This window comes from Macaca fascicularis, chromosome 11, assembly GCF_037993035.2.
Source record: "Macaca fascicularis isolate 582-1 chromosome 11, T2T-MFA8v1.1".
NCBI classification, from domain to species: domain Eukaryota; kingdom Metazoa; phylum Chordata; class Mammalia; order Primates; family Cercopithecidae; genus Macaca; species Macaca fascicularis.
Genome location: NC_088385.1, coordinates 2,633,926 through 2,659,507, shown reverse-complemented (window position 1 = coordinate 2,659,507; position 25,582 = coordinate 2,633,926). Strand labels below are relative to the sequence as shown.

At 55.8% G+C, this 25,582-nt stretch overlaps 1 protein-coding gene across 3 annotated transcripts in view; it reads left to right on the top strand.

Annotated features, from left to right (window-relative positions):
• CACNA2D4 (calcium voltage-gated channel auxiliary subunit alpha2delta 4) overlaps positions 1 to 24,402 on the top strand; it is a 133,283-nt gene extending 108,881 nt beyond the window's left edge. For 2 of the 3 annotated variants that reach the window (XM_065523538.2, XM_065523539.2), the window contains 12 exons: positions 3,404 to 3,465; positions 4,997 to 5,041; positions 5,245 to 5,307; positions 14,613 to 14,683; positions 15,143 to 15,218; positions 15,800 to 15,852; positions 16,172 to 16,224; positions 16,521 to 16,541; positions 18,735 to 18,852; positions 20,616 to 20,731; positions 21,016 to 21,095; positions 22,645 to 24,402. In XM_065523538.2, the coding sequence (XP_065379610.1) occupies positions 3,404 to 3,465; positions 4,997 to 5,041; positions 5,245 to 5,307; positions 14,613 to 14,683; positions 15,143 to 15,218; positions 15,800 to 15,852; positions 16,172 to 16,224; positions 16,521 to 16,541; positions 18,735 to 18,852; positions 20,616 to 20,731; positions 21,016 to 21,095; positions 22,645 to 22,749 (863 nt within the window). In that variant the 3' untranslated portion in view covers positions 22,750 to 24,402. Of the gene's footprint in view, positions 1 to 3,403; positions 3,466 to 4,996; positions 5,042 to 5,244; positions 5,308 to 14,612; positions 14,684 to 15,142; positions 15,219 to 15,799; positions 15,853 to 16,171; positions 16,225 to 16,520; positions 16,542 to 18,734; positions 19,014 to 20,615; positions 20,732 to 21,015; positions 21,096 to 22,644 lie in introns of those variants that run through there. The other variant, XR_012419868.1, reaches the window with a different exon arrangement.
• Positions 24,403 to 25,582: the final 1,180 nt, after the last annotated feature.

Below are 25,582 nucleotides of genomic sequence, written 5' to 3'. Positions count from 1 at the left end.
CACACCTGTAATTTCTGAAGTGTTCAGCACTTTGGGAGACTGAGGCGGGTAGATCACTTGAGGTCAGAAGTTTGAGACCAGCCTGGCTAACGTGGTGAAACCCCATCTGTACCAGAAATACAAAAATTAGCCATGCATGGTGTCACACGCACCTGTAATCCTAGCTACCCGGGAGGCTGAGGCAGGAGAATCAGTTGAACCCGGGAGGCAGACAGTGCAGTGAGCTGAGATCGTGCCACTGCACTCCAGCCTGGGTGACAGAGTGAGACTCCATCTCAAAAAAACAAAACAAAAAAAGAGCAATGGGACGACATTAGAGGGTTTTAAGCCAGGGAGTGGTGTGATTTGATCTTCAGAAAGATCACTCTCGCGGCTACGTGGAGAACGGATCAGAGAGAGGTGGGGTGGAAAGCGGTGGACAGCTGGGGGGTGCTTGCATTAATCCAAGTGAGGCAATGTTGGCTTGGCCAAGGGTGGTAACTGTGGAGATGGAGAGAAGCGGACAGATTTATAAAATGTTGGCACTAAGGTGTGCAGACCTTAGATGGGAGGAGGGAAAATGATAGCAATCAGATAGAAAATGTGTTGTGAAATGGAGATGTCTCAAGGAGGGTCAGGTTTGGGGAAGAACATGGCAAGTTCAAAGTGAGAGGTGAAGCCAGCTGGACTTCTTGGGTCGAGTGGGGACTTTGAGAACTTTTTTATCTTACAAGAGGATTGTAAAACGCACTCATTAGCACTCTGTGACACAAGGGCAGATGACATGCCAATAGGCGGTTGCAATGCCCTAAATCTTGCAAAGGACACCCGGGTCAAGACACACAGCTTGCCTTGGAGGAGCTTGGAATGGAACCAAGTGGGGGAAAATCTGCTCTGTGCCCTGCTCCTCCAATTTCTGCCCCAGGAGCCTCAAAACCTACACCCCACCCTCTCCATACTCTCCATGTTAGAATCATAGAATTTCTTCCAGCTCAGAAATCTCATGATTCTATGCGACTTGACACTGAGCCCTCCAATGGAAAGGCAGAGTCTCGTTCTAGGAATAATGTGAGACCACGGAGGCCAAGGGCACGATGGAGGAAGCTCTCCTCGATCCTGAAGAGTTGGTCGTTCTGAACACTAGCGTGATTCACTCTGATGATCCTCTTTCATTTAGCCTTTTCTGAAAGAAATCTGTCTAAAATGAATATCTAGGGTGGTCTTATAAGAGAAAAGGAGAAGAGACTGAGGGGTCCCCACAACCTTAGAGGGGCACATGAGCGGGAGGAGGAGCACGACCGTGCTAGGCCCTGAGCACACCTCACCTGCTGCTGTGCACTGTGTCTGCAGCTCTCATCTTTGTCATGAGCCAACAAATGGGTCTACCCATCCCCTTCCAGCCCACTCCTTTCAGCCACCTGGACCTCAAAGCAACAAAGACACCCCCAAAGAACTCAAATGTTCCCATATCATAGGACCTGTTCAAGAAGGCCAGCCAGCCAGAGTTCCGCCCCAGGATTGCCGTGAGACTCCAGGGGAGGGGAGGGGCCTCTCAGGGCCTTGGTTTCTTCATCTGCAAACTCAGATTAGCTCTAGAATAACACTGTCCAAAACAGTGGCCAACAACCATACGTGGCTATTTAAATTTAAGTTAATTAAAATCAAAATGTTTTAAAATTCAGGTCCTCAGGCGTGCTAGCCACACTCTGAGTTCTCGGTAGCCACGTGTGGCTATTGGCTACTGTTTAGGACAGCAGAGATGTAGGCCATCTTCATCATCTTAGAAGGTTCCATGGGTAAGGCTTAGGACATGGGTTCCCTAAATATGGTGCCTGTACTAGCAGCATCGGCCACCCCTGGGAACACTTCAGAAATTCTCAGGCCCACCCTGGCCCCCCTGAAGGAGAAACTCTGGGGGTGGGGTTCTAACAAACCTTCCAGGCGATTGTGATGCACGCTGAAATTTAAAAACCAAGGCTGTAGTCTAGAGTGACAGCCTCACACATTATCCCACTTGAGCCTCAACAATCTTACGCTCCTTCTGCCCTTCTAGGGGAAGTAGAACTGTGACTCATCTTGCAGCTGAGAAGACAAAATTCAAAGATCACAACCCTGGAAAATGCAGGGCTGGACCTCTGGCCTTTCACCCTTCCCTGCTCTCATTTCTCCCATCAAATTTCTCTAAGATCATTCCAGATTGAAAAAACAAAAACACAATTCTGTATCTCTGTGCTGTACTGGAACTCCCGCCAACTGGGCACTCGAGAAGTGGGAATGATTGTGATGGACACAGCGTAATGGTTAAGAAGCCACATCTGCTCACGTTTCACAGATGAGGAAACCGGAACCTGAGTAGACAGCGGCTTGCCTGTGCCCGCCGCTCCTTCCCGACTGCCAGGACTCAGTCCAGGTCGAGAGGAGGCAGGTTCAGGGATAGGCAGGCCCAGGCTGCAGTCCTGCTTCTGTTACTAACAAGCTGGTGACTTGGGCAAGCCATGTGACTCTGAAAAGCCACCATTTCTTCAGCTTGGAAAGTCAGAATAATAATAGGACTGGCCTGCTGTGGGATTCAGTACACTCATGCATGTGAGGTGCCGGACACGTTCTGAGCGCCCAGCGCAGTTTTGATATTATTATACCAGACACTAGGAAGCTGGCCTAGTTTTGAAATTCTTCTTCTTTTCAATATAACCTGCCTCTTCTTTCTATTCATTGGCCCCAAGTTTTCCTGGAGCTCTTTGTCCCAGATTTCTCTTGATATGTGAGCACCCGTTTGGGTTCTCCAAGCCTATTTGGGAACCAGAAAGGCAGGGGTGGCCCTTGTAAGCAGTCATCAAAAGAGAACTCTTTGCCAGCTGGTGGTGCCTGTAGTTTCCTGGAACCTGCCTGCAGCCCTGGGCAAATCGGATCCTGGCTTTGAGCTGGAAAAGAGCCTCCTTATAAAGCTGGGAAGAGCCTGAGCAGGCAGAGGGTGTGAAAGACATGGTTACACCAGGTTCAGATCCGAGGAGCCCATGAGTTGCTAGGGCAATGGCCCTGAACTCCAGTCTCCGGGCGCCACTCTTGGTCATGTGATTTGGTCAAACGGGTGGGTCTCTCTGGCCTCTGTACTCCCATCTATGGGAAAGGGGAGACTGAGCATCCCATCCACCGGCCTTGAGTTCCCAGAGATCTAGGATGAACCTGCCCTCATTGTTCTCTGGAACGGGGGCCTCATCGCTGCTGGGCTGCCGTCTCTCTTCTTCCCCCACCCCTCCCACTCCCCAGGCGCCTCCGTTGCACTCTGCCCTCTGACTTAGTCCTCCCATGCGCTGCTGTCTCTCTCCTCAATTCCGGCGGAAGCACCTCCTCTCTTTAACTCGACTCTATTTTTTTCTCTCCCTCTCTCTTCCCTGGCCTTGCCCTCTCTCTTCCTGCCCTGTAGCCGTGGGCGTCCAAATGAAGCTGGAATTCCTCCAGCGCAAATTCTGGGCGGCAACACGGCAGGTAGGTGTCAATGCGACAGGTAGGTGTGATGTCAGGCCAGGTCGGGTGGGGAACTCACCGTGCTTCCCTGGGTGTAGACCCCTCCCATCCCCTTGGATGCTCCACTGCCTTGAGACTCTCAGGATGCCCTCCCGGCCCCCTCCCGCTTCTCAGCCCCTCCCTCCCCAGCCTGCAGGCCGGGCCTCAGCGCTGGTCCCCAGCCCCTCCCAGCCCAGTGCTGAGGGGCACGACCCAGAGTCACCCCCCTTGCCATCCCAAAGTCACTGGCTCACCTCCCCCCTGCAGAGGCAGAGCCATCTCACTCCACTGTCCAGGGTCCAGGGTCCAGGCCCTGATGGCTGGCAAGAGATGCCAGAGACGACAGCGGCTTCTGGCTGAGAACTCCCCGCTCTGCCTGGCCCGGTCCCGTCCGTTCTACTGGCTCCTTTCCCCTCTGCTTCCCCAGAGCCCTCAGGTCCCTCTGGGCTTCTGAGCTGCCCCCATCACCTCCCTCAAGCTCCCTCAGCCCCAATGTCCTGCAACGCCGACCCTCAGCCCCCATCACTCATTGCTGCGGCCTGGCTTTGGGCAAGTGCAGGGAGCCCGAGAATGAATGGGGAGGGATGGAGGGCAGGGGGCTGCGGCCACCCTCCGCCTCACCGGACAGCCAGTGCAGAGTCCACAAAGCCCCCTCCCCACACCAGCATTGAGCCCGGGGGCTGCAGGGCCTGCACCTCTAGAAGGGTTACCTGGGCCACTCCACCAGCCAGGGCCTGCAACATGCTGCACCCACAGGCCACATACCACACATACCACATGCATGTACCCTCCGCATACAGACACACATGCACACACCACACGCATGTACCCTCCACATACACACACATGCACACACCACACACGTGCCCTCCACATACACACATATGCACACACCACACACATGTGCCCTCCACATACAGACACACATGCACACACCACACGCATGTACCCTCCACATACACACACATGCACACACCACACACATGTGCCCTCCACATACAGACACACACAGAGCTAACACACACCACACACATGTACCCTCCGCAGACACACACATGCACACACCACACACATGTGCCCTCCACATACAGACACACACATGCACACACCACACACATGTACCCTCCACATACAGACACACATGCACACACCACACACATGTACCCTCCACATACAGACACACATGCACACACCACACACATGTACCCTCCACATACAGACACACACATGCACACACCACACACATGTGCCCTCCACATACAGACACACACATGCACACACCACACACATGTACCCTCCACATACAGACACACACATGCACACACCTCACACACATGCTCTCCACATACGACACACACATCCCACACCCCACACACATGCCCTCTGCATACCCCATGCACACATGCACACACACTGCAAACGTACCCCACACACAGCGCTCCCACTTCCACGCGCCATTTCTACCACACACATGCATGCCGTCTCCACATTCAGTCTCTCCTCTTCCTTCCAGTGCAGCACTGTGGACGGGCCGTGCACACAGAGCTGTGAGGACAGTGTAAGTTCTGCCCGAGTGAGGAAACTGGAGGAGGGAGCCATGGCCCTCCACCTGGTCCTCCTTGCAGACCAACTTCCCTCTCCCAAATCCCCTCCTTCCCTGCAGGGAAGGCTCCCACGCTGCCTTCCAGAGCTGGGGGACAGGCCGGAGGACCAGGGTGGGCGAGGGTCCTGGTGTAACCTCCCTTCTGGGCTTCCCCCCAGGATCTGGACTGCTTCGTCATCGACAACAATGGGTTCATTCTGATCTCCAAGAGGTCCCATGAGGTGAGTCACTGGGGATGTAGAATGAGGGGGAGAGGGCAGCAGGAGGACTGGAGACATCGGGCAGCCACTCCAGCCAAAGAGAGCCCCACGGCCCCGGGAGGGAACCCTGCTCAGGGCCAATTCAGCTGAAAGGTCTGAAGAACACGGTGTTCTTAAAGCCAAAGTCAACAGAGCAAGATGGCAGAATTTGGATCACTTTTCAACTCAGAGAGTCAGAGAAAATATTACTTCTTCATTTTACCTGTCACTAGCCTGGCCTCGTCCCATCCCTGGTAGGAGCCACTCAGTAACCCCATCTCAGGGCCCGGGCTGGCCACACTGACCCAGCCTCACGCGGGGCCTCCCCCCAGCGATCCAAGCACACCCACTCATCAGATCACCCCCAACCCCCTCCTGCCTTTCTACCATCGTGGGGCCCAGAAGACACGTCTTCCCCACTTCTTGTTCTTGTCCTGTCTGGACCTTATGGAAAATTATACTCTCGCCCACCACGCTCGGGCCTTCAGTGTGCCAGGGAAGAAATGGGGGATGGATGTGAGGCTTTCTCACCTGAAGGCCTGGCTTGCACATCCTAACCTTCCCCTGCCCCCGCTGGGTGGGGCATCTCTCTGTTTTTTTGTTGTTTTTTTTTTTTGAGACAGAGTCTCGCTCTGTCGCCCGGGCTGGAGTGCAGTGGCCGGATCTCAGCTCACTGCAAGCTCCGCCCCCCGGGTTCACGCCATTCTCCTGCCTCAGCCTCCCGAGTAGCTGGGACTACAGGCGCCCACCACCGCGCCCGGCTAATTTTTTGTATTTTTTAGTAGAGACGGGGTTTCACCGTGTTAACCAGGATGGTCTCAATCTCCTGACCTCGTGATCCGCCCGTCTCGGCCTCCCAAAGTGCTGGGATTACAGGCTTGAGCCACCGCGCCCGGCCGGGGCATCTCTCTGAACTGAACATGTACTCAGACAGAAAAAAGAGAAAGTACAATAATATTTTTATACTTGCTGGGCTCCAAAAGGGGCCTCAAAATGGATTATTCCTTTAGCCAGGAATCAAACTGAGAAAGAAGCCCATTCCAACCTGAAGCAAATCCAGATCTATTCACCAGACGTATTTCCTTGAAGCGAGGCAGAGCATCCGAACGGCCTCCTGCCTGAGCCTCGGGGAAAGGGGCGTAGTATTTGGTTCTGTGTGAGCTTCACTACTAATTAGAAATGTGATGTGGGCAAGCGACTTCCGCTCGCCGTGTCTCGCTGGGGGCTGGACTACATGGTGTCCAAGCCAGCCCCAGCTGAAGGCTCGCACCGCCTGATATGCAGAGGCTGATGCAGAGGTCGTGGTCAAGGCCACCTCCATGCATCTCAGGGCTGTGGTCTGGCCTGACTGGGATGCGGCTTCCGATCCAAAGAAGTCATCGTAACAGGGCAGGAACCGGAGCAGGGGTGTCGGAAGGAGACTTGGGAAAGAGGACAAGTGAGGACAAAGGGGCACCAGTGGGTCATGAAATCTAACTCCTTGGGGTAGTGTTTAAATGACCCACTTAACGAGCAGCAGTTCTCAGCCACAAGAGCAGAGAAGCCAAAGACGGTTTCATTCAACTTCCTCTTGGTGGGAGTGGGGGCAGGGCTTTGCAGGACTCAGCTAATTGTTCATCGTGGTCACCTGGGCGCCTGCCTCTGGTTTCCCCCTTCTCCCTTTCATGCCCCCTTTTGGCCATTTCACTCTTCCCCAGACAGAGCCCGGGCCTTTGTATTTTTCCACTGTTCTGGGAGAAAACCGGTGATGACAGGAGTTGAAACCAGTGGTTGGTGTGAGGCTCTGGGATTACCTGATGCCCCCTCGTTCATGCTCTGACCCCTCTTGCCCTGGGTAACTGAGCCTGACCACGTCCCCAGGCCTCCCGTGGTGTTGGCTTTCAAGGGCCAGAGCATGGGCTAAGGCGTCCCAGAGAGAGCTTGGATTCTGGACACTGGGATGGGAGGTGGCAGGACAGAGGGACAGGATGGCCAAGCCTGAGAGCGAGCTCTAGAGCAGGGGTAGGCGAGCATTTCCTAAAGGGGAGGATGCACACTTTGGTTTTGAACTTCATGAGACTCAGCCCTGCTACTGCAGCAAGAAAGCAGCCACGGGCGATCTGTTAGCAAATGCACGTGGCACTGCTCCAGTAAAACCTTTGAATACTGAAATGTGAATTTCAGATACATTTCATGTGTCATGAGATGTTATCAATCTTTTGACTTTTTTTTCCCCAACCACTTGAACATGGAAAAGCCAGTCTTAGATCAAGGTCCCACATGAATCAACAGTGAGCCAGGCTTGGCCTGCGGGCTGTGGTTGCCAGTCCCTGCTCCAGAGGCAGCCGGACAACCGTGCAGGGAGCCAGCCCTGGAGGGGAACCACCCCAGTCTTGAGAGAAGCTGGCAAGCGTGTGGCATATCGGGGGACCCTCTCATAACCCACTGGGCCACTTTGGTCCTATTCTGTCCAGACCACATTTGCTCACATGTCTTCACGGATTGTGAAATCACTGAGAACAAGTTTGGATTAGATGTGGTAGCCGTCAGTTACTCAGAGATTTATATTTTATAATGTATTTGTTTACTGAACTCATCACCCCCATTTTCTCAATGATTCTATTACCTTTTTACCCTGTGTGTAGTTTTATATGCCATCCCAAATCCTCCATGAAATGAAACAGGACAGAAATGAACTGACCTTCTAGAGGCTCCTGCCAGGGCCCCCACTCCCACCGTGCTTGGCTCACCCTTGCTTCCCCAACGGTGAGGCCTCAGAAGTGAGGAAGGCTCCCACATCATCTGCTGGGACCTTGTTAGTCTCACTTTACACAGGATGGGAAAATGAGGTCCTGCAAGGTTAGAGCATTAACCCAAAAACTCACAGCCATAGAAAAGCCAGAATTCAAACCCAGAAAGCCAACTGAAGAGCAGCAAAGAACAGGGGGAAGAAGATTCTAGAAAAGACCTCTTGGAAGGGGAACTGAGCTGGGAGGACACTGGTCTTGATGGGACCTGAGCATCTGCAGGGCACGGTTCATGACCCCAGCTAGACTGGCTTCCTCTGGTGGGTGTGGAGGCTGCAAGTCCGGGCCCCCTGGGTGACACTCCTGGCCCTGAGCCCCACCCAGGTCACTCTGTCACCGCTTAAGGTGGAGTTCATTCACTTGCTGCGCTCAGCTGAGTCTCATGGCGTTAGGACCAATGCCTGTAGGACCTGAAAGGCAAGGCCCAGGAATCCCAACCCTGTTTTAAGCTCTGGGCTAGTGTCAAGCCCTGGGAGTCAAGACACTGTGACAGGGCTCACTTCCTCTTTCCTCACTCTGGACAGCTGTGACCATGCAGCCTGAACTGTGTCGGGTTATGGGAGGGCAGCAGGCCAGAGACCCCGCCTGGCGTGGTGCCTGGCACACAGCAGACACTCGATAACTGTGTGGAGAACTGAACTGGCCTGAGAGTGAGGGCTGGAGGTAGCAGGCGCTGGACTGGGAGGTGAGAGGAAGACAGGGAGGTAGAGAGTCTGGGGCTAATGCCACTTGTTCAGCTGTCCAACACTCTGTCCATCCATCTGTTTTTGCTGTTTTTGAAAAAACGTATTCATTTAACAACTCTGTAGCAGTTATCTATTGCTGCATAACAAATTATCGCAAAAGCAGTGGCTTACAACCAGAAGACTTAAAATCTGGCGGTTTCTGTGGGTAAGGGATCTGGGTGCGGCTGGCTCAGGGTCTTGCACAAGGCTACAGCATCAAGGTCCCCAGGGCTGCTGTCATTTCCAGGCTTGACCTGAGAAGGATCTGCATCCGGTCCCACGTTGGCAGCGTTCAGTTCCTCCAGGGCTGTGAGGCGGAAGCATCCTCTACCACAGCAGGCGGCTTCCTTCATCAAACTGAGCAAGCCAAGGTGGAAGTCAGTCTTGAAACCTGATTTCAGAAGGGACACCCCTCACTTTTACCGTAGTCTGCTTGCTAGAAACAAGGTACTATGTCCGACCTACACTCAAGAGGAGGGGCTTACACAAGGGCGGGACTCCCAGGAGGCCGCGATCACTGTGAACCACTTTAGGGTCTGCCCACCACCAACTCCCACCAACCGACCCAAACCTGCCCCTCTTCCCCAAACACACAGGCGCCATCGAGGGCCACAGAGTCTGGCTCCCCTAACTCATCCGCTCCTCTCTGCTCCTCCCTGCTTATCTCTAGGCCTCCAGTGCTGCTGAAGGATGGAAGCCCCAGCATCTGGGAGCTTGTCAGAGATGCAGATTTGCCAGGGCCCCACCCAGACCTAGGGACTCAGGCACTTTGGGACTGGGGTCCAGCAGTCTGCTCAAAGGGGCCCTCCAGGTGACTGGGTGCGTGATGGGTTGAGAACCCTCCCCAGGCCTCGTGGCTGCTGTTGAGCTGGCTGCTGTCACCTTCCTGACTGGGCAAATGTGTCAAAACTTCCAGTGACTCCTTGTCCCTGCTGGGGTTCACCCAGGGGCCTGGAGAGAGAAGCCTGTTGAGCTACAGATGCAAAGGTTCTTCCCAGACAAAGTCCTTCCACACCCTCCTCCCCATAGTCAGTGAGTGGGGAAACCACAAGGGTCCCATCTGCAGCCAGCCCGAGGGAGTGGCTGCTTGGCTGTCTCCTGTCCAGTGGTGTTCCAGGCCTGCTGATTAGACATTTGGCCTCTCTTCCAGGCCAGGGCTCATTCTTATAATAAAGAGTTATGGATGACAAGATTGCAACCCTTGATGTGGGGCCTAGAAAGAGAAGCAGACAGTTGGGGACAATGACGGCAGCTTTGTGGAGCTTTGTAATATTCATAGTGGATCTGTCACCCTGAATCTGGAGACTCCGATGCCTGTCATTTGCTTCCTGACAGCACCCACCCATGGGAGCTTCAAAGTGGATCTCCAAGGGGCAGCAACTGCAGCCTAGAGAATCCGAGGCTCCATCCCAGCACCTTTCCCTGGGAGATTCCCTGGATCTCTCAGAGCACAGCACCCTGCTCCCTCCACGCCCTAGCCCAGTGAGCCGGGACCGGGCAGGCCCTCAGAGCAGGGCATCCCTTTCTGTTATCAGGGGCGTCAGGCATGCCTGTCTGGGCCTTGGGTCCTGTTTCCCTGAATCCCTCTCACCTTCCCTGCCCCCTGCAGCCTGCCCAGCCCAGGCTCCTCATCTTCAAGTCACTATCCCAGCCTGGCACGTGTTCCCATCCTTTCCACTCTGGGCAGCCTGCCTTGGCCATCTTCCGGGACACCACATGCCCTGGCAGCGGTGCTCCCTCTGCCTTCCTGGCTTCCCAAATGGCCCTGCTCCCCTGGGCATATTCCTCCAGGAATAAAATTCATCCTGTCGTGGTCAGAGGCAGGCTCTTCAGGTGGCTTTCCAGGGAGTGCAGTGCTGCCCCATCCCCACCCCGCTCCTCCACGTCCCTCCCAGGCACCCCTGAGTGTCCAAAACACTCCTTAAGAGACTGCAGCCTGGGGGACGGGGGGCAGGAGAGGCTGCACAAGCCAGCAGCAGACAAAAGGAAACATTCCCACACGAGCCAGACACAGGGACTTGAGTGTTCACACCCCTTAGGAGGATGAGCTCCCATCTTTAGAGAAGAAACGGAGGCTGTCCCCAGGTAAGGAGGCCATGGGACGCTTACTCCATCTGTCACCAGAGTCAAGAGCACCCCTTCTGTCTGGGCACAGCCTCCCACAGCCCTGCAAATTAGTCCAGGCCTGGGAGGGACTGCCCAACCTCTCATCACTTGCTCGCCTGCCTCTGCCCCCATCTGCTTCCCCTGCAGGCTTCTGGGTGGTGCTCACAGGACCCGCCTCCCCCCAGCCTCCCTCCAGACTTGAAGGCCGGGCAGGGGGGTCCTCGACCCTTCTGACCCAGCCCCAGAGTTCAGGCAACCCATGGGCCACTGCTTATTTGTGAATCGTCCCCCTGAAACGGGGGCTGGGGTGGAGTCAGGCCCGGGCATCACGCTATGCTTTGGGTGCCACTCCACGGACGGTCCGGGGCTCCTAAATCAACAAGGCATCCCACGTCGACCTTTGGGCCTTGGCTTTGCAGGTTCAGGGACTCTATCTGAGTTGGGGATTTGCCCTGACAGACTTCAAAAGAAACTATCAGCCAGGAATTGTGTTCTGCTGCCAGCAGAGAAGTGGCTTAAACACCTAAAGGTTTATTCTCTCATAAAAGAATAGATGAAGGCAGCCTGGGCCCGGCCTGTCCCCATCCGCACGATCCCAGCATTGCTGGAGGGGCTCCTGCCTTCCAGTCCGCTTCCCAGGGCGCAAGGGCAAGGATGGGCAGGGGGCAGGAGGCCTTGGGACCGCTTCCCGGAAGTCCCGCCCAGCGGCTCTGCTCACATTCCATTGGCCAGTCCTTGCCGCAAGGGCTACTGGGAAATGTAGTCTTTTCGCTGAGCACATGGCTGCCATAATTAAAGTCAGGGTGCCTAACTAAGGAAGACGGGGAGAATGGATATTTTCTGCCAGAGTGACAAATCCTAGAAAAATCAAGCTATTTATTTATGGAGGGGGATACATTTTTCTAGTGTCCAGGATACACATCCGTGCTCTCAGGGACCTCTCGTCAGAATCCAGGGTCTAAACAACAGGGTTGTTAGTGAATAAGCCTAGAATTAGGAAGGAGAATGGGACAGGCTTGTAGGAATTAAGACCAGCCTCGTCAGAAGCCTTGTCTCCACTCCGCTGCGCTTTCCCAGGGAGCAGAAGAGTCGGGTCATTCGTTCCCTCACACATTCCTTCAGCAAATATGCATGGAATAATAACTGTAAACAGGACATGGTGTGGTGCTGTGGGATAGAGGTGGATTTCTGTCCTCTAGAATCCTGCTGTCAGGTGAGGGAGTGACGGAGGAAACACACACACACACACACAGAGTAACTAGAATAGCGAAAAGCAAGCCCCAGCTGAGAGAGTTTAGCTGGAGGCACCAGGGAGAGCTCTAGGGCTGCACCTTGAACAGGCGGGACTTCAATGCCTTTCACATTCCCATGTGCTGTTCTGTCCCTGGAATGCCCTTGACCCTCCCTGCTGTCTCCCTGCCATGTCCACTGCCTTCTTCCATGCAGCCTACCAGGTCTTTGGGTTCCCACTCTATTCCGCCACTGTAGGAGGTGCCGGTTATCAGCCAGCCCTGTCTGAGAGTTTGTGTGTTCCCTGTCTGTCCATGCAAACTAGTCTGAAGTTCTGGATTCGTGTCCATTTCATTCATTTGTGCATCAAACTCACCTGGTGAGCGCCTTGTGAATAAAAGGTGTTATGAAATAGTTTTTGGTGGTCAGGCTATTCCAGGTGAAGAGTGAGCAGAATGTAGACAGGCAAGTCTGAGTACCTTTGTCTGCCTGTTTTCCTCCTGCTTACTTTTGTAATTGACCCGTCCATTTTTAGATTACAATTTGCCATGCATTTTTAGTGGGTTGCATCCTCACGTTTTAATTTTATAAGTCAGCTATTTCCACTTATACAGGAAATACTGTAGGATGTAAAGACTATGTTTTGTCATTTAATTCCAATTTGGAAAGTAATATTTCCTGACTTCATCCCAGATTCCTGGCGTGGGTGCATCTGGGGACCTGTGGCCCCATATTGGCTGATTATAAGTCATAGCATTATGAACCATGGGCATGGTACTGGGGTTATTGTCCTGAAGCTGCACCATCACCTCTTATTTGAGAGAGAACTTCTCTGATTTTTCATTAGGTGTTCAGGAGTTGTGCGTTCTGACTAGCCCTTGTCTGGAATAAATCTCTGTTCCCTTCAGAAGGCTTGCTGGAGTCTACTTGGCTGTCCAGGGCAGGCCCCAGGTGGGCACCCAGACAATGCCTACCTTTCCTTGAGATTGGCCAGGCCCATGTGCCTCAGCTCCTGTGCCAGCCTTGCATTTCTTTTTATTGGTAGTTATCACACATGTCATCATTTTGGGCCCTGGCAGCTAGAAAGATCTCCATGAAGAACCTGACGTGACCCTCAGCTTGGTTTCCACCTCCCTTCCCTACCAAAATTCCACACTGACTATGTCCACGTACCAAGACACTTTGGGGAATTCAGAGATGAGTAAGACATGGTCCTGTTCTCATACAGTTTTCTACCAAATATCTTATCTGGCAGAGTGAGACTGGGACTGCATGGGCATGCAGGTCACAGGCTGCCAGTGTGCAGAGGAAGGCCTCGTTCTGGCTGGAAAAGTTAGAATTGAAAGACTTCCCAGCGAGGGTGAGGAAAAAAGTTCCTTGGCACGAGGACAGAGAAAGGGTAATCAAGGCAGGGAGAACAGCCAAGCCAGACCCCAGACCTCTCCTAACAATGGCTGCCATTTTTCAAGTATTTACTGGAAGCCACACGCTGCACACACGCTATCCCCAATCTTTAAAGACAGCCTACATTCAAGTTGAAATCCAACACCAAAGCCCAAGCTCTGCCACCCTGCCCTGCTGAGAAACGGCAGACTCAATAGGCCAAGGCAGGTACAGAGGCCATGAGAGGTGGCAGGATGGGGGGCCTGAGGCCATTCTCAGCCAGCTAGGGGGCCGCTGCCTGGCATAGGGCACAGAAGCCACAAAGCACTGGCTGATGGACAACGAAAGGGGAGCCAGGGCAGGAGGGAGGGTCCTGTTTATTTTTTGGAAATGAAGACGAGAGTGACCCATTCATGCTGCATTTGAGAGAGATGACTCTGGCAGTGCCACAGGGACTAGGGGAGAGGTCAGTGAGGTGGGCAGTGGACACAGGACAAGGGATCCGGTTAGGTCATTGTCGTGGAGGGGACAAATGACCTATCCACAGGGCACACTGATTGTGGGAGGTGATGGGACATCAAAAGCGACACCAGCCCTCTCACACTGGGAGGATGAGGATACCAGTGTGCACGAGACAGGCGCTGCTTTTGACCTTCACCTGCAGAAACGTGTAAACGTGTTTTATATCTGACCCCACAAACACACAGCACGTACAACAAATCCAGTTTCATAAAACATTCTTTAACCTTGCTGCAAGTGATTCACACAGAATTGTTCCAAGGAATTCTGTACCATTGAAAAATCATATTGCAACCTCTAGGCTGGTCTCATAGTCTGCTGGCCTGGAAAGCACCAGGCTGGACGGTAAGGCGGGGGCCGGGCCCGGAGAGGGGCGTGGGTGGAAGGTTTCAGCTGGATGATGCTGAGAGGCATTTAGAGGGAAAGCCCGACAGGCACCAGAAGCCTCGACCTGAGCTAAGTAAGTAATGCTGGACTCAGAAGGCTCCACCCTGCTCCATCTCTCTCCCTCCCTCTCTCTGCTCTCCCTCCCTCACAGACGGGAAGATTTCTGGGGGAGGTGGATGGTGCCGTCATGACCCAGCTGCTCAGCATGGGGGTGTTCAACCAGTAAGTGGGGTACCTCCTCCCTCGTCCAAATAGACATAGCAAACCAAGAGCTGATGCTAAGTGGCCCAAGCGGATCTCGGGATCCTGACCTCCAAAACCCACAGTGGGTGCCCCTAAAGAGCTCCAAAAGCAACCTTTATGGAGCCAGGGCGTCAACATGATGTGGGGAGGGCTAAGGTCATGTGGGCCTCCCTGGGAGGGACCCCGCAGGTCAGACCCTAGAGGGAAAAAGGGAAAACCGTCCAACCCAGAGGGCAAGCCATTTGCTCTTCATTGTCTTTAAACCATTCCAAGTGCAGACATGCAATTTTCAGCATGCACTGTCTTCTGATCTGCTGTCCTAGCTCAGGCTCCTTTGGGAATTGCGGTAAATGGGTGCTGTGCTAGTAAAGCCTCCTGAGGCAGGGGCAGGGTGTGGGGGTGGCTTCGGACTCATCACAGCCTGCGTCTGATTTTCAGAGTGACCATGTACGACTATCAGGCCATGTGCAAACCCTCAAGTCACCACCACAGCGCAGCCCAGCCCCTGGTCAGCGTGAGTGTGACCCAGCCCTTCCCTCTGCCAGCCAGCCAGTCCTCTGCCCTCTCCTGGAATGAGGTCACTGGTCCTTGTTCTCACCCACATTGGGTGTCTGGCCCCAGGGCCCTACCTTGACCATCTCCACCTTCTGCTCAGAGCCACTGCTCTCAGTCCCGCTCTCAGGCAGGCCTGTGGGTCTTCAAAGGGACTGCTCTGGTAGCTGTGACATAATAGGGCCTCTGGCGGAGACAGAGAAAGCAACCTGCCTCAGCCTCAGCCCCTGACACTGCCACTTGATCACCAGGGATCCTCAGCAGTACAGCACCAGGATGAGGCCTTGACTTATCTGGAGGGGCACGTCCAACCCCACCTGAGACGTCTGACCTGCAATAGGCATTTCCCAGCTAGCTCAGCTCTGCAGGGCAGGTGGGGGGTAGGGGGATAGTGGGTGCTGGGCTGCGGGCCTGAGCTCTGCCGCCCCCACTCCCAGTGGCAGGGCAGCCCACTGTCTGGTCTCTCTGAGGGTGGTGCTGGGGCGTGGGGGGACCCTCAGCCTTGGACCTAGGTGTGAGTAGTGTGTACTCTCTCCTTCCCAGTCAATTTCTGCCTTCTTGACGGCGACCAGGTGGCTGCTGCAGGAGCTGGTGCTGTGAGTGGGGGTAGACATGGGGCTGGTGGAGGGCTGCATGCAAGGGTGGCTTAGGAGGGTGTGCTTGAGCAGGGGGCTGCAAGGTCTCCAGGACAACCCACTTGCGACCAGAACCCGGGGAAGGAGGGCACCATCCCTGGGCATGGACACCACCTCCTCCCTGCACGCTGCCCCTGGGAGGGACCTCACCGCTCACCCCAGAGCCCTCAAGCAGGGAAGAGGGTGTCCTAGAGGAGAGGGGATGGGCCGGGGGCTGTCAGGGATACTCCAGCCCCTTGTAATCTCAGAGGTCTCCGAGATTCAGTCCTGTGTCCGACAGGTTCCTGCTGGAGTGGAGCGTCTGGGGCTCCTGGTACGACAGAGGGGCCGAGGGTGAGTGCATGGAGCTGCAGGGCCGTGTGCTGAAGAGCAGTGGCATTTTGGTCCACTCACGTGAGACCATTCCCCGTGGGGTGGGTGACAGTGGGGATAGGAGCATCGTTGTTCACCTCTCACCCTGCGTGGCCTTCTCTCATCACCTCCCTCACTCCTGGCTCTGTGTGTGACATCATCTTGGGACACCGCCACTCCATGTGCCATCATCACCACCCCATGACATCCTGCCCTCCTGTGCCACCATGTTCTTCCTGTGCCGTGTCCACCCTGTGCTGGGCTCATGTCCCGGCCAGCCAAAAGTGTCTTCCATCACTGTAAGTAGCTCTGCTGACAATCCTTGCTAGCGGTGGGTTGGGGACGAAGCAGGAGCTACACAGAACCCGCCCTCCATGACCCGTCCCAGGAGTGACCCCAGGCAGGGCTGAGCTTTCCCGGTGTAAAGTACCGTTCCTGGGGGTTGGGGGACTGGGGAGTCTAGCCCAGATCTCATCTCACACGAGGACAGTCAGGCCCCAGGGAAAACGAGAAACTCCAGCCTCCCGTTGGGTGAGAACATGTAAGATTCCAAGAGGAAGGGTGGTGCGGCTGGGTGGCCATGAGCCAGTATGAGTGAGCAACCGCCAGCCCACCGCTTGGAGAAGCAAACAGCGGCACCCCAGCCCGGGCATCACCAGCCCTCAGCAGGACTCCTGGTTCCAGATGCCCCAGGAAGCTCTCAGGATGATTCCCCTCTGGGACCCTGTGTCTGAGGACAGAGTCCCCCAGAGGCAGCGACCATGAGAGGCCCCAACACAAAGCCCGGTGGCTCTGGCCACACGTGCAGGGCGGCAATGAGACTGGCCTTTCAAAGCACTCACTGCCCGGGCGCCTGGGCACTCCATGACCACAGGAGGCCATCTGCCTCAGTGTTCATAGAACCTTTGCCACGGGGTTCCAAAACCTCCCACCACCTGGGCTGTCCCCAGCTTATCCCATCTCTTCAGCTTTGCTGTGTCCCCCTCTGGCTTGCTCTTTGTTCTCTCCTGCTGGCCTGGGCTTGGGGCTTCCCCTGTCCCTGGGCTCAGGGCGGTTAGGGCTGTGTCTCCAGACTCCTGGACTCACACCCATGATCGATTGGGTGGGGCTGCTCTGGGGCGTTTGCAGTCAACAGGTGTCAGTGACAGGAACCAGGAACGCTGTGTCACTTAGAAGCAGGTCCCCACCCCCGTGCGCAGAAACACAGGGCTTCACCGTGGGGTGGGGACACTGCCCCCTCTGTCAGCAGCTGTATCTTGAGGATGATCCCCCTCAATCTGCCTACTCAGAATTTCTCTTCTCTGGGGCACCTGTCCCCTGGAGCTCCTCCCCCTGGCCTGCCCAGGTGTCAGTGTCCTCAGTGAAGGAGCACTGGACTTGGGAGTCCCAGGCCGGGGTGTAGGTGCTACAGCCCCCTCCACTGCGTGACCTTGGGGATGCCACTCAACCGTGCCGCTGTCAGGCCTCTGTGCCCAGCCCTGGGGACAAAACTCACAGCCCAGCCGCTGTGGGCTTGCTCGTCTCAGTGAGGGTTTTCCGCGTGCCAGCCGGTGTCCGCTCTGGGTTTCGAGCTCTGGCTGGAAGTTTCTGGGTCTGGAAGTTGAGGAGACCCATGCTCTCCTGTAGGACCCCACATGAGCCTGGAAAGGTAGCTCACACTTGTGGCCCCCACCTCTAGGTCTATCCTTGGGGGCCACAGCCGGGCCCTGAGAACAGAAGGGCCACGCAGAGAGCCTTGGGAGGAACAGGAGCGCTGGGCACAGTCCTCGCCTGTGCGGTGGGGCCCTACTCTGCCATGTGCCCACCTCAGGAGGCTCCAGGAGCAAACAGACTGGAGTCCCCCAGAGCGGGGCTGAGGCACTCGCCTCTGCCTTCGGTTGAGTCCACTGTCCTTGTCCCAGGGAGCTAGGGCAAATCGCACTGCCCCCAAGGAGCCCCGCGCCAGGCGGCTGTGCCTTCTGGGCTTTGGCAGCCCCAGGCCTGGAGCCCACCTGCCCGGCTGCCCCCACCCCAGGCCCTCAGGTGGGCCTGGCTATGCGGGAGAGGAGGGCAGGATTGCCCAGGAACAGCGCTAGGTGTGTCCACAGTGAGGGGAGGGGTGGTGGGCCTAAGTACCCCCAAACCACCCCTTGGTGCCCCTACTGCTTCTGCTCCCCGCTCAGACCCTCCCCGGATCTGAGTGCTGGAAGGAGCCCTGGAGATGGTGCACCGCCTCCAGCTCACAGCCAGAGCCAGGCTCCCAGAGAGCAAGCGCTTTCCCTCCACCAAGACACAGGGCCCCGCGGCGCTCCCCGTGTGAAGCCGCTCTCCGTGCCTTCCCCTCCCTTCACCCCCACCGGCTCCTCCACACGTGTACCGAGAACCGCCTGAGGAGGGGCCACCTGCAGATGGACTGGGGGGAACTCTGGCCCTGGGAAGGCTGAGGCGAGGTCACCCCAGGCCATGCCCTCCGAGGCCCCTTTGGCGGCCTGATGTCCCTTCTCTGCCCGCAGCCCACAAACAAAAGAAGCAGGACCAGCTGCAGCCGTGCGACACCGAGTACCCCGTGTTCGTGTACCAGCCGGCCATCCGGGAGGCCAACGGGATCATCGAGTGCGGGCCCTGCCAGAAGTGAGGCCGCAGGGCGGCGCCGCCCGTCCCGCCACGCCCCTCCCTCCCTCGCGAGACGGAAGCCGGGGCAGGGCCTGGGAGGAGGGGGAGCTTCTAGCGCGAGCCACGCTGCCGGGGTCTTCCCGCGCCGCCCTCCGTGCAGGAGACGCAGGAGGCGGAAGGTCTGCGGCGGGCGGGACGCTGGGGGCCGGGACAGCCGGGGGCGCTGCCGTAGGGGAGCGGGGAGAGGCGGCGAGGCCAGACCCCGTGTGGCGAGCCCGCCCCACCCCACCCCGCCGAGGCCGCGGCGTCCCTGGGCGAGGGGGCCTTCAGCGGGTCTCCCTCACCCCTGCTCGGGCACAGGCCGGGGCCAGGGCTGAGCTGCACGGGGAGCACTTGGAAGGCAGAGGGAGGTGCGAGAAGAGAAGCCGGAAAGTGTGCGATGTCCTGGGCCGCTGGGAGCCTTGGGAGGAAGCGGAGCGCTGGGCACAGTCCCCGCCTGGATGGCGCGGCCCTGCTCTGCCATGTGCCCATCTCTGCCATGCGCCCATCTCAGGAGGCTCCAGGAGGGAACCGACTTGGGTCCCCCAGCGCGCGGACAGCAGCCCGGCCAGGCTTCCTGCTGTGTGGACGCCGCTAGTTACAACCCGCCCTGGCCCGGGGAGGCCGGGAGGCCGGACGTAAGGGTCTCTCGTGCTGACCCCCGCCGCCGAGCCCGGGAGGACCCCACCCCGGGAACGCAGCGGCCTCCTCGAGGGTCGCCTCGGCCAGACCCCCCGGCCGTGGCACCCCATTGAACAGTGCGGCCCCCGCGGCGCTGGCATGGGGGCTCCCTTCCCCCTCCCTGCGCGTCTTGCCGCGCGGGTGTCACCCCGGGTTCCGTGCAGGGTTGAGGGTTGAGATGCGCGTCCCCTGTGCACTAGTCTCCAGGGCTCGGTGCCAGGATAGAGCCGCGGTCTCGGAGTGAAGCGAGGGCCTCAGATAGACCTGAGTTTAAAACGGGCTCTGCTCTTCCTGGCTCCGGACCGTGGGCCAGTGACTTCGCCTGCTCTAGTCTCCGTTTGCTCATCTACAAAATGGGCACAATAGCAGCCTCTTGGAGAGCCGTGAAGGCTTAGCGTGTACACGGCTGCGGTGTGCACGTGTGGACGTGGGAGACCCCCGTCCCGGCGGAGGGCTCGGCAGGCGGCCGCTGGGACTGCTGGGAAGGCCGTGGGCCCGGTGGGCGGGCCCCGCCCCACTCCCGCCCCACTCCCGCCCCACTCCCGCGCCACTCCCGCCCCACTCCCGCGCCACTCCCGCCCCACTCCCGCGCCACTCCCGCCACTCCTCGCGGGGCGGCCTCGCCGAGCGCGGGACCACCGCGCCACCTGGTGGCCAAGCCCCAGCACTGCCGCCTCGCCCAGGCCTGCCCCCGCCACCCTCACCCAAAGCAAGCGTGGCCGCCCCTCCCGTTTGCTCTGGATGGTCTTGATTGACGCCTGTTGTCCCTGCATGTATTAATAACAACTCTGCACTCTCCAAAGCGGCCCGGTTTGGACTTCCTCACTTTCTCCAATCTGCTAGGAAAGGAAATGCAGCAGCAAAGGCTTGTGGGGAAAGCCAGTTAGAACTGAGCCATCTGCCCGGGGCCGGTTCCCGTAGCTGCCCCGACCCGCACCGCCTCACAGTTCCGGGCTTCCCTGCCACCCTAACTCCACACTGAAGTCTCCAGAAGTTCCTTCCCTAGAAGCCCTTCCCGTGGTCGCCACGGAGCCGTCCTCGACTCCCTTTCTTTGCTGCAGGGTATTTGTGGTGCAACAGATTCCCAACAGTAACCTCCTCCTCCTGGTGACAGACCCCACCTGTGACTGCAGCATCTTCCCGCCAGTGCTGCAGGAGGCCACAGAAGTCAAATATATCCTGCAGTCCTCGGGGATGTGTGCGGTGGGGGCGGGGCTGTAGGTGTCTGTGGGGTTCAGATTTTGAGCAGCGGGGCCAGCCTCCTTCACCACCAGTCTGCCCTCCACAGGGTTCCCTTATTTGTTCTCTAACCCTTCCCTGGGCCCCGGTGCTGGCTCCTGACCCCAAAGCTGCTTGCAGGGCAACTGGTGGCACCAGAGCAGGTTCTTCCAGACCTTGTTCCAGTCTGCAGAATGGGCTCCGGTCCTGAGATATTGACCTTAACAGTGATTTCTGCACATAATGCCTCTGTCAAATGTGACCGGATGCGCTCCCAGAAGCTCCGCAGGCGACCAGACTCCTGCCACGCCTTCCATCCAGAGGTACGGGTTGAGGCGGGTCGAGGGTGGGCTGGATCTTCACCCCCAAACCCTCTGTGCCTGGGCCTGTGCCCTGAAGACAGGAGCATACATGGATGCCAATGAACACACCTGTGCTGTTCAGGGGAAACATTTGCGTTTATGCCCTGTGACGCGGTGATATAAGAAGAAACAGATATTTGGTCCCTGTCCTGATTCCTGGCAAGCTCCTAAAACCCTTGTTATTTCCTGAATGATTAGGGTGATAGGTGCGTCTTTCGGTATAGTGTTTGGTCTTAGTCCCTGGTTCCTTCGCAGGTGCCTCTAAGACCTTTGGAATGATAGGGGTATCTTTGAATGCTAATTAGATGACTGGTGGCGGGGGGCCCTAGACAGGATGGGGGCTGGCCACAGGAAACACCAAGGCAGGATTAGAGGGTTGGGACTTTTGGCTCCAACGCCCTGGCTTCTGGGAAAGGAAGGAGGCTGGAGATTGAGTTGATCACCAATAGCCAAAGATTTAATCAATCGTGCCTATCGTAACGAAGCCTCCATGAAATCCCCAAACAATGGTGTTTGGAGAGTGTCCGAGTTGGTGAAAGGGTGTGGGAGCTCTGCGCACCCCATGCCTTGGCCTGTGTGTCTCTTCCGCTCAGCTGCCTGAGCTGCGTCCTTTATAATAAACTGGTAATGGTGAGGGAAGCACCTTCCTGAGCTTAGTGAGCCGTGCTAACAAATGACGGAGCCTGAGACGGGGTCATGGGAACCCTAGATTTACAGCCAGCCTGTCAGAAGGTCAGAAGACCTGGGGCTTGCGATTAGCATGTGAGGTGAGGGCCACCTTGTGGGACTGAGCCCTGTAACTTGCGGGATCTAATGCTACTTCTCGATAGTGTCAGACTTGAATTGAATTTCAGGACAGACGCCCAGTTGGTGTCCAGAGAGTGGGGAGGGAAAAACCCTTCACATTTGTTGAAGTGGTGGTGTGAAAACACAGCACAGCCGTATGTCATTAAAATACGAAGTCAACCAGGATCCAAAGGTGCTTTAACAAAGAGCCACGCTTCCTAGGCCTTGGGCGCTAGGTGAATTAGAACGCAGTTTTCCCATCTTGTCCTCGTTCCCGCTGCACTTAGTTCGGAATGATCTGAGCAATGTGAGGAGGCCGTCATGTGGATGACAGTCCTAGTGGCTGGAACAGATCCAGAACCGAGACCCAGGTGTCAGGCCCTGAGCCGGGCGCTTCATACACGGTCCCGTCTGCTGGGACAATAATCCCCATCAGAGATGCTCCCGGAGTTGAGGACTTTCCTGAAGCCATTCTGAGAGGACGACCCCGCAGCCACTCCAAGCCTGGGGCAAGCAGAGAAGGCTGGTGCCCCCTTCCCAGGCTGCGGGGCCAGCCTTGGCTTTTCCCCCAAAAGGGAGGGGTCTAAGAAAGGTAGCAGTGCTTCCCCTGCTTTCTGAAACGCCCCTTTCCCCAGGATTTTGGCCCCATTCATGGTGGAAGCCCCTCCCTTTTCGAGGGTCCCCCCCTCAGTGCTGCCCTCTCACCTCTGCTCTGGGTTCGCAGGAGAATGCCCAGGACTGCGGCGGCGCCTCGGACACCTCAGCCTCGCTGCCCCTACTCCTGCTGCCTGTGTGTGTCTGGGGGCTACTGCCCCACCTCCTGCGGTGACACCACCTAGCCTGACCTGTGTTTTGGCAAGGTGATCCTTCCAGAGCCATCCCAAAAAGTCAGCACGGACGTGGGATGCAGCTAACTGCAGTCGGGTCACCCCCAGGCCAATGTTCCTGTCAATCCTGGGCTGGTGGCCCCTGCGGCCGGAGAATGCTGGCTGGAACAAGAAACCAATCCCCTGGCACCACCTTCAAGACGCTTCACGGTGCCCGGTACCGTCCGCCCTAGGTCTCAACATGAGCATACTTCTAACCTAACCTTCCTGCCTCCTCTTCGGGAAGCCAGCGTGAGCTCAGCTTGGAACAAGACAAAATAACTTAGTTCCTCCTGTACTCCGGAGTCCAGACCCGGCCAAGAAAGGTCAGTGGTTTCTGACCGTTTCTGTCAGCGTGGTCTCTGGTAGAACCTAAGGACTTCCGGGCACTGAGAAAAAGCAGCAGAATGAGGCCAAATGCAGAGATGAGGCTAAGGCAAGAACATGCCCCAACTAAAGCATAGATTCCCCAAAGTGAGGCTCAGGGTGGACGGCAGCTCGCTTTCCTAGCGGATGCTCTAAAAGGTTTTGACTGTGTTGGGGTGGGGGTTGGGTAAGGGAATGGGTAAGGGAAATCCGTTCAGGAAATATCGACAGGGCTGCATGTGATGTCCCCGAACTGCTACTATTGAAGAACTTCCCAAAACTTCTTTACAAAGCCCTAAAGGAAAGTTTGCATCTATGAAAAGCCAATAGGCTGAGCCATCCAATTGCTGCATGGAAATTGATGTACATTCAGGGGATGGCAAAAACAGCTGTAAAATAGTGAAAAAGAGCAGTCATTGTGCTCTTTTTCTGGCCAATGATTTACAAAAGAATCTACTTGACTCTGTCCCTGGAGTGAAATCCTTAGGGTTGGAACTTGTGGGAACATTCCAACTTGCTAAGCAGGGTCCACTGAGAGGGAAGCTCGATCTGGGAACTCAGCCCCAGCGCACACACATCTCCCCAGGGTCCCAAGGCCCTGCAGCTTCCTCCCCCCACCAAACCCCAGGCGACAACAGTCTCCACGGTGAGAGCAACATTAAGGGCAAAACCATGGAGAAATCTGGGAGAGGCCTCAAATCTTTCCGTTTAACAAACCCTAGTGATGGGCATGGATAGTATGCAGGGATTTGGGGGCCCTTCCTCCTGCTCCTCCATCGCCCTCAGCCTCCACACTTCAAAGTACAAGCTGTTCAAGTTTCCTACCAGCAAATAGCCCTAACTTGCCTCTAGAGTAGGCCAAATGCCAACTCTGTAAAACACACTTACATTATAGGTTACAGAATGTCACTCTTAACAGTCATGTCTTGTAACAACCCTGTGAGGGTGGTAGTAATGCCCCCCTACAGCAGAAGACACTGCAGCTTGGAGAAGCCAGCTTAAGTGGCAGAATAATGCTAGAACAGCTCAGGTTTACACGTACCGAATAACATGTTTCAGCTCATTCCATCCTCACAGCAGCCTCCTGAAAGTGGGTACATCCCATATTACAGAAACTGCAGCAGAGTTGAAAATTGCCTCCAAATTATTGGAAGAATATTGTGAAGATTGAATGTGATATATTCACGTAACATGCTTGAAACTGCCTGGCATATAGTAAACGCTAAATAAATACATGCTAACTGCTATCATTACATTATCTTGTTTCATGGAGGTGGGGACAAAGAAATTACAATTTAGATGCCAGGAACAATAAGGTGTCCAGCAGGCCCAGCAGGGTTAAGAAAGCAGCAAGGAGCCCTTTCCAGCCCCTGGGCTGCCACCACTGAGTGTCCCAACCACGTGTCATGAGGGTCCCCGTGCTGCGCACAGCAGGGTGAGCACACTCTCGCCCCGCCACTCCCTGCCAAGGCCGTGGCCGCCCACCTGCCGTTCATTCTTCGGCATTAAGGCACGTTCTGACCTCCAACTGCATTTGACCCCAAGTACCAACTCACAGACACCAACCAGCAGTCTCTCTAGGACAATAACCCAGTGTTATCTTTTGGAAGGCTTATCTTCCCCACTCAAACAGGAAGCGCACTTTCAGGCAAATTTACCAACTCGAAAAGCCAGGCTTAGGAAGCTGGAGCAGCTTCTAGCCTTGTTTTGTCTGCTTCCTCTGGGCCCCGTGTCTCTGCATGGCCAAGGGGAATCCCTTTCAAGACCATTGGAAGGAAAAACCGTTTCTGATAAAGTAACCTTCTGTACTTTGGAGAACAAAATATTCTCGTAAGTTTTGCCTTTGAAGCTCAGAACGATTCCTCCTTTTCTACTTTTAGCAGAACCACTAAAGGACAGCAGGTGGCAGCCTGGCTCACTCTAAAGCCCATCACCTGCTTTCAGAGGCATGAAGCTGGAACCTAAGTCACTTAATAAATGTGAATGCAGAATTTTGAAATCTTACGTTGTACACCTTTGGAGGACCAGGAACTTAAGGATGCTGCCAGATCTTCCTCAGTACCAAGGATATGTTAACTACTAAATCCACCTAATAATGTTGTATATTTCAATAGAAGAGCTTTCAGGGAAAATGCTTCAACCACTTCATAAAGCTCAGTGAAGTTTTGGTTCAGGGGGTGGGAGGGAGGCAAGAAAGTGGGCATAACATAAGGCCAGAAAAATAAATGAAGTCCACAAAAGGACGGAATTGGAGTGAGGGTTTGGCAGAAACCCCAGCCAATCACTACGGAAAAGTTTGAGCAAATAATCTGTAGGAGCCACAGAATCTCAGTGAGGGATCTAGAGGATGTATTGTTGGCCTCATTTTGACAGAACACTGAGGCTAGACAAACTACGTGGCAAATGGCACAACCAAGATCTGAAGTTACG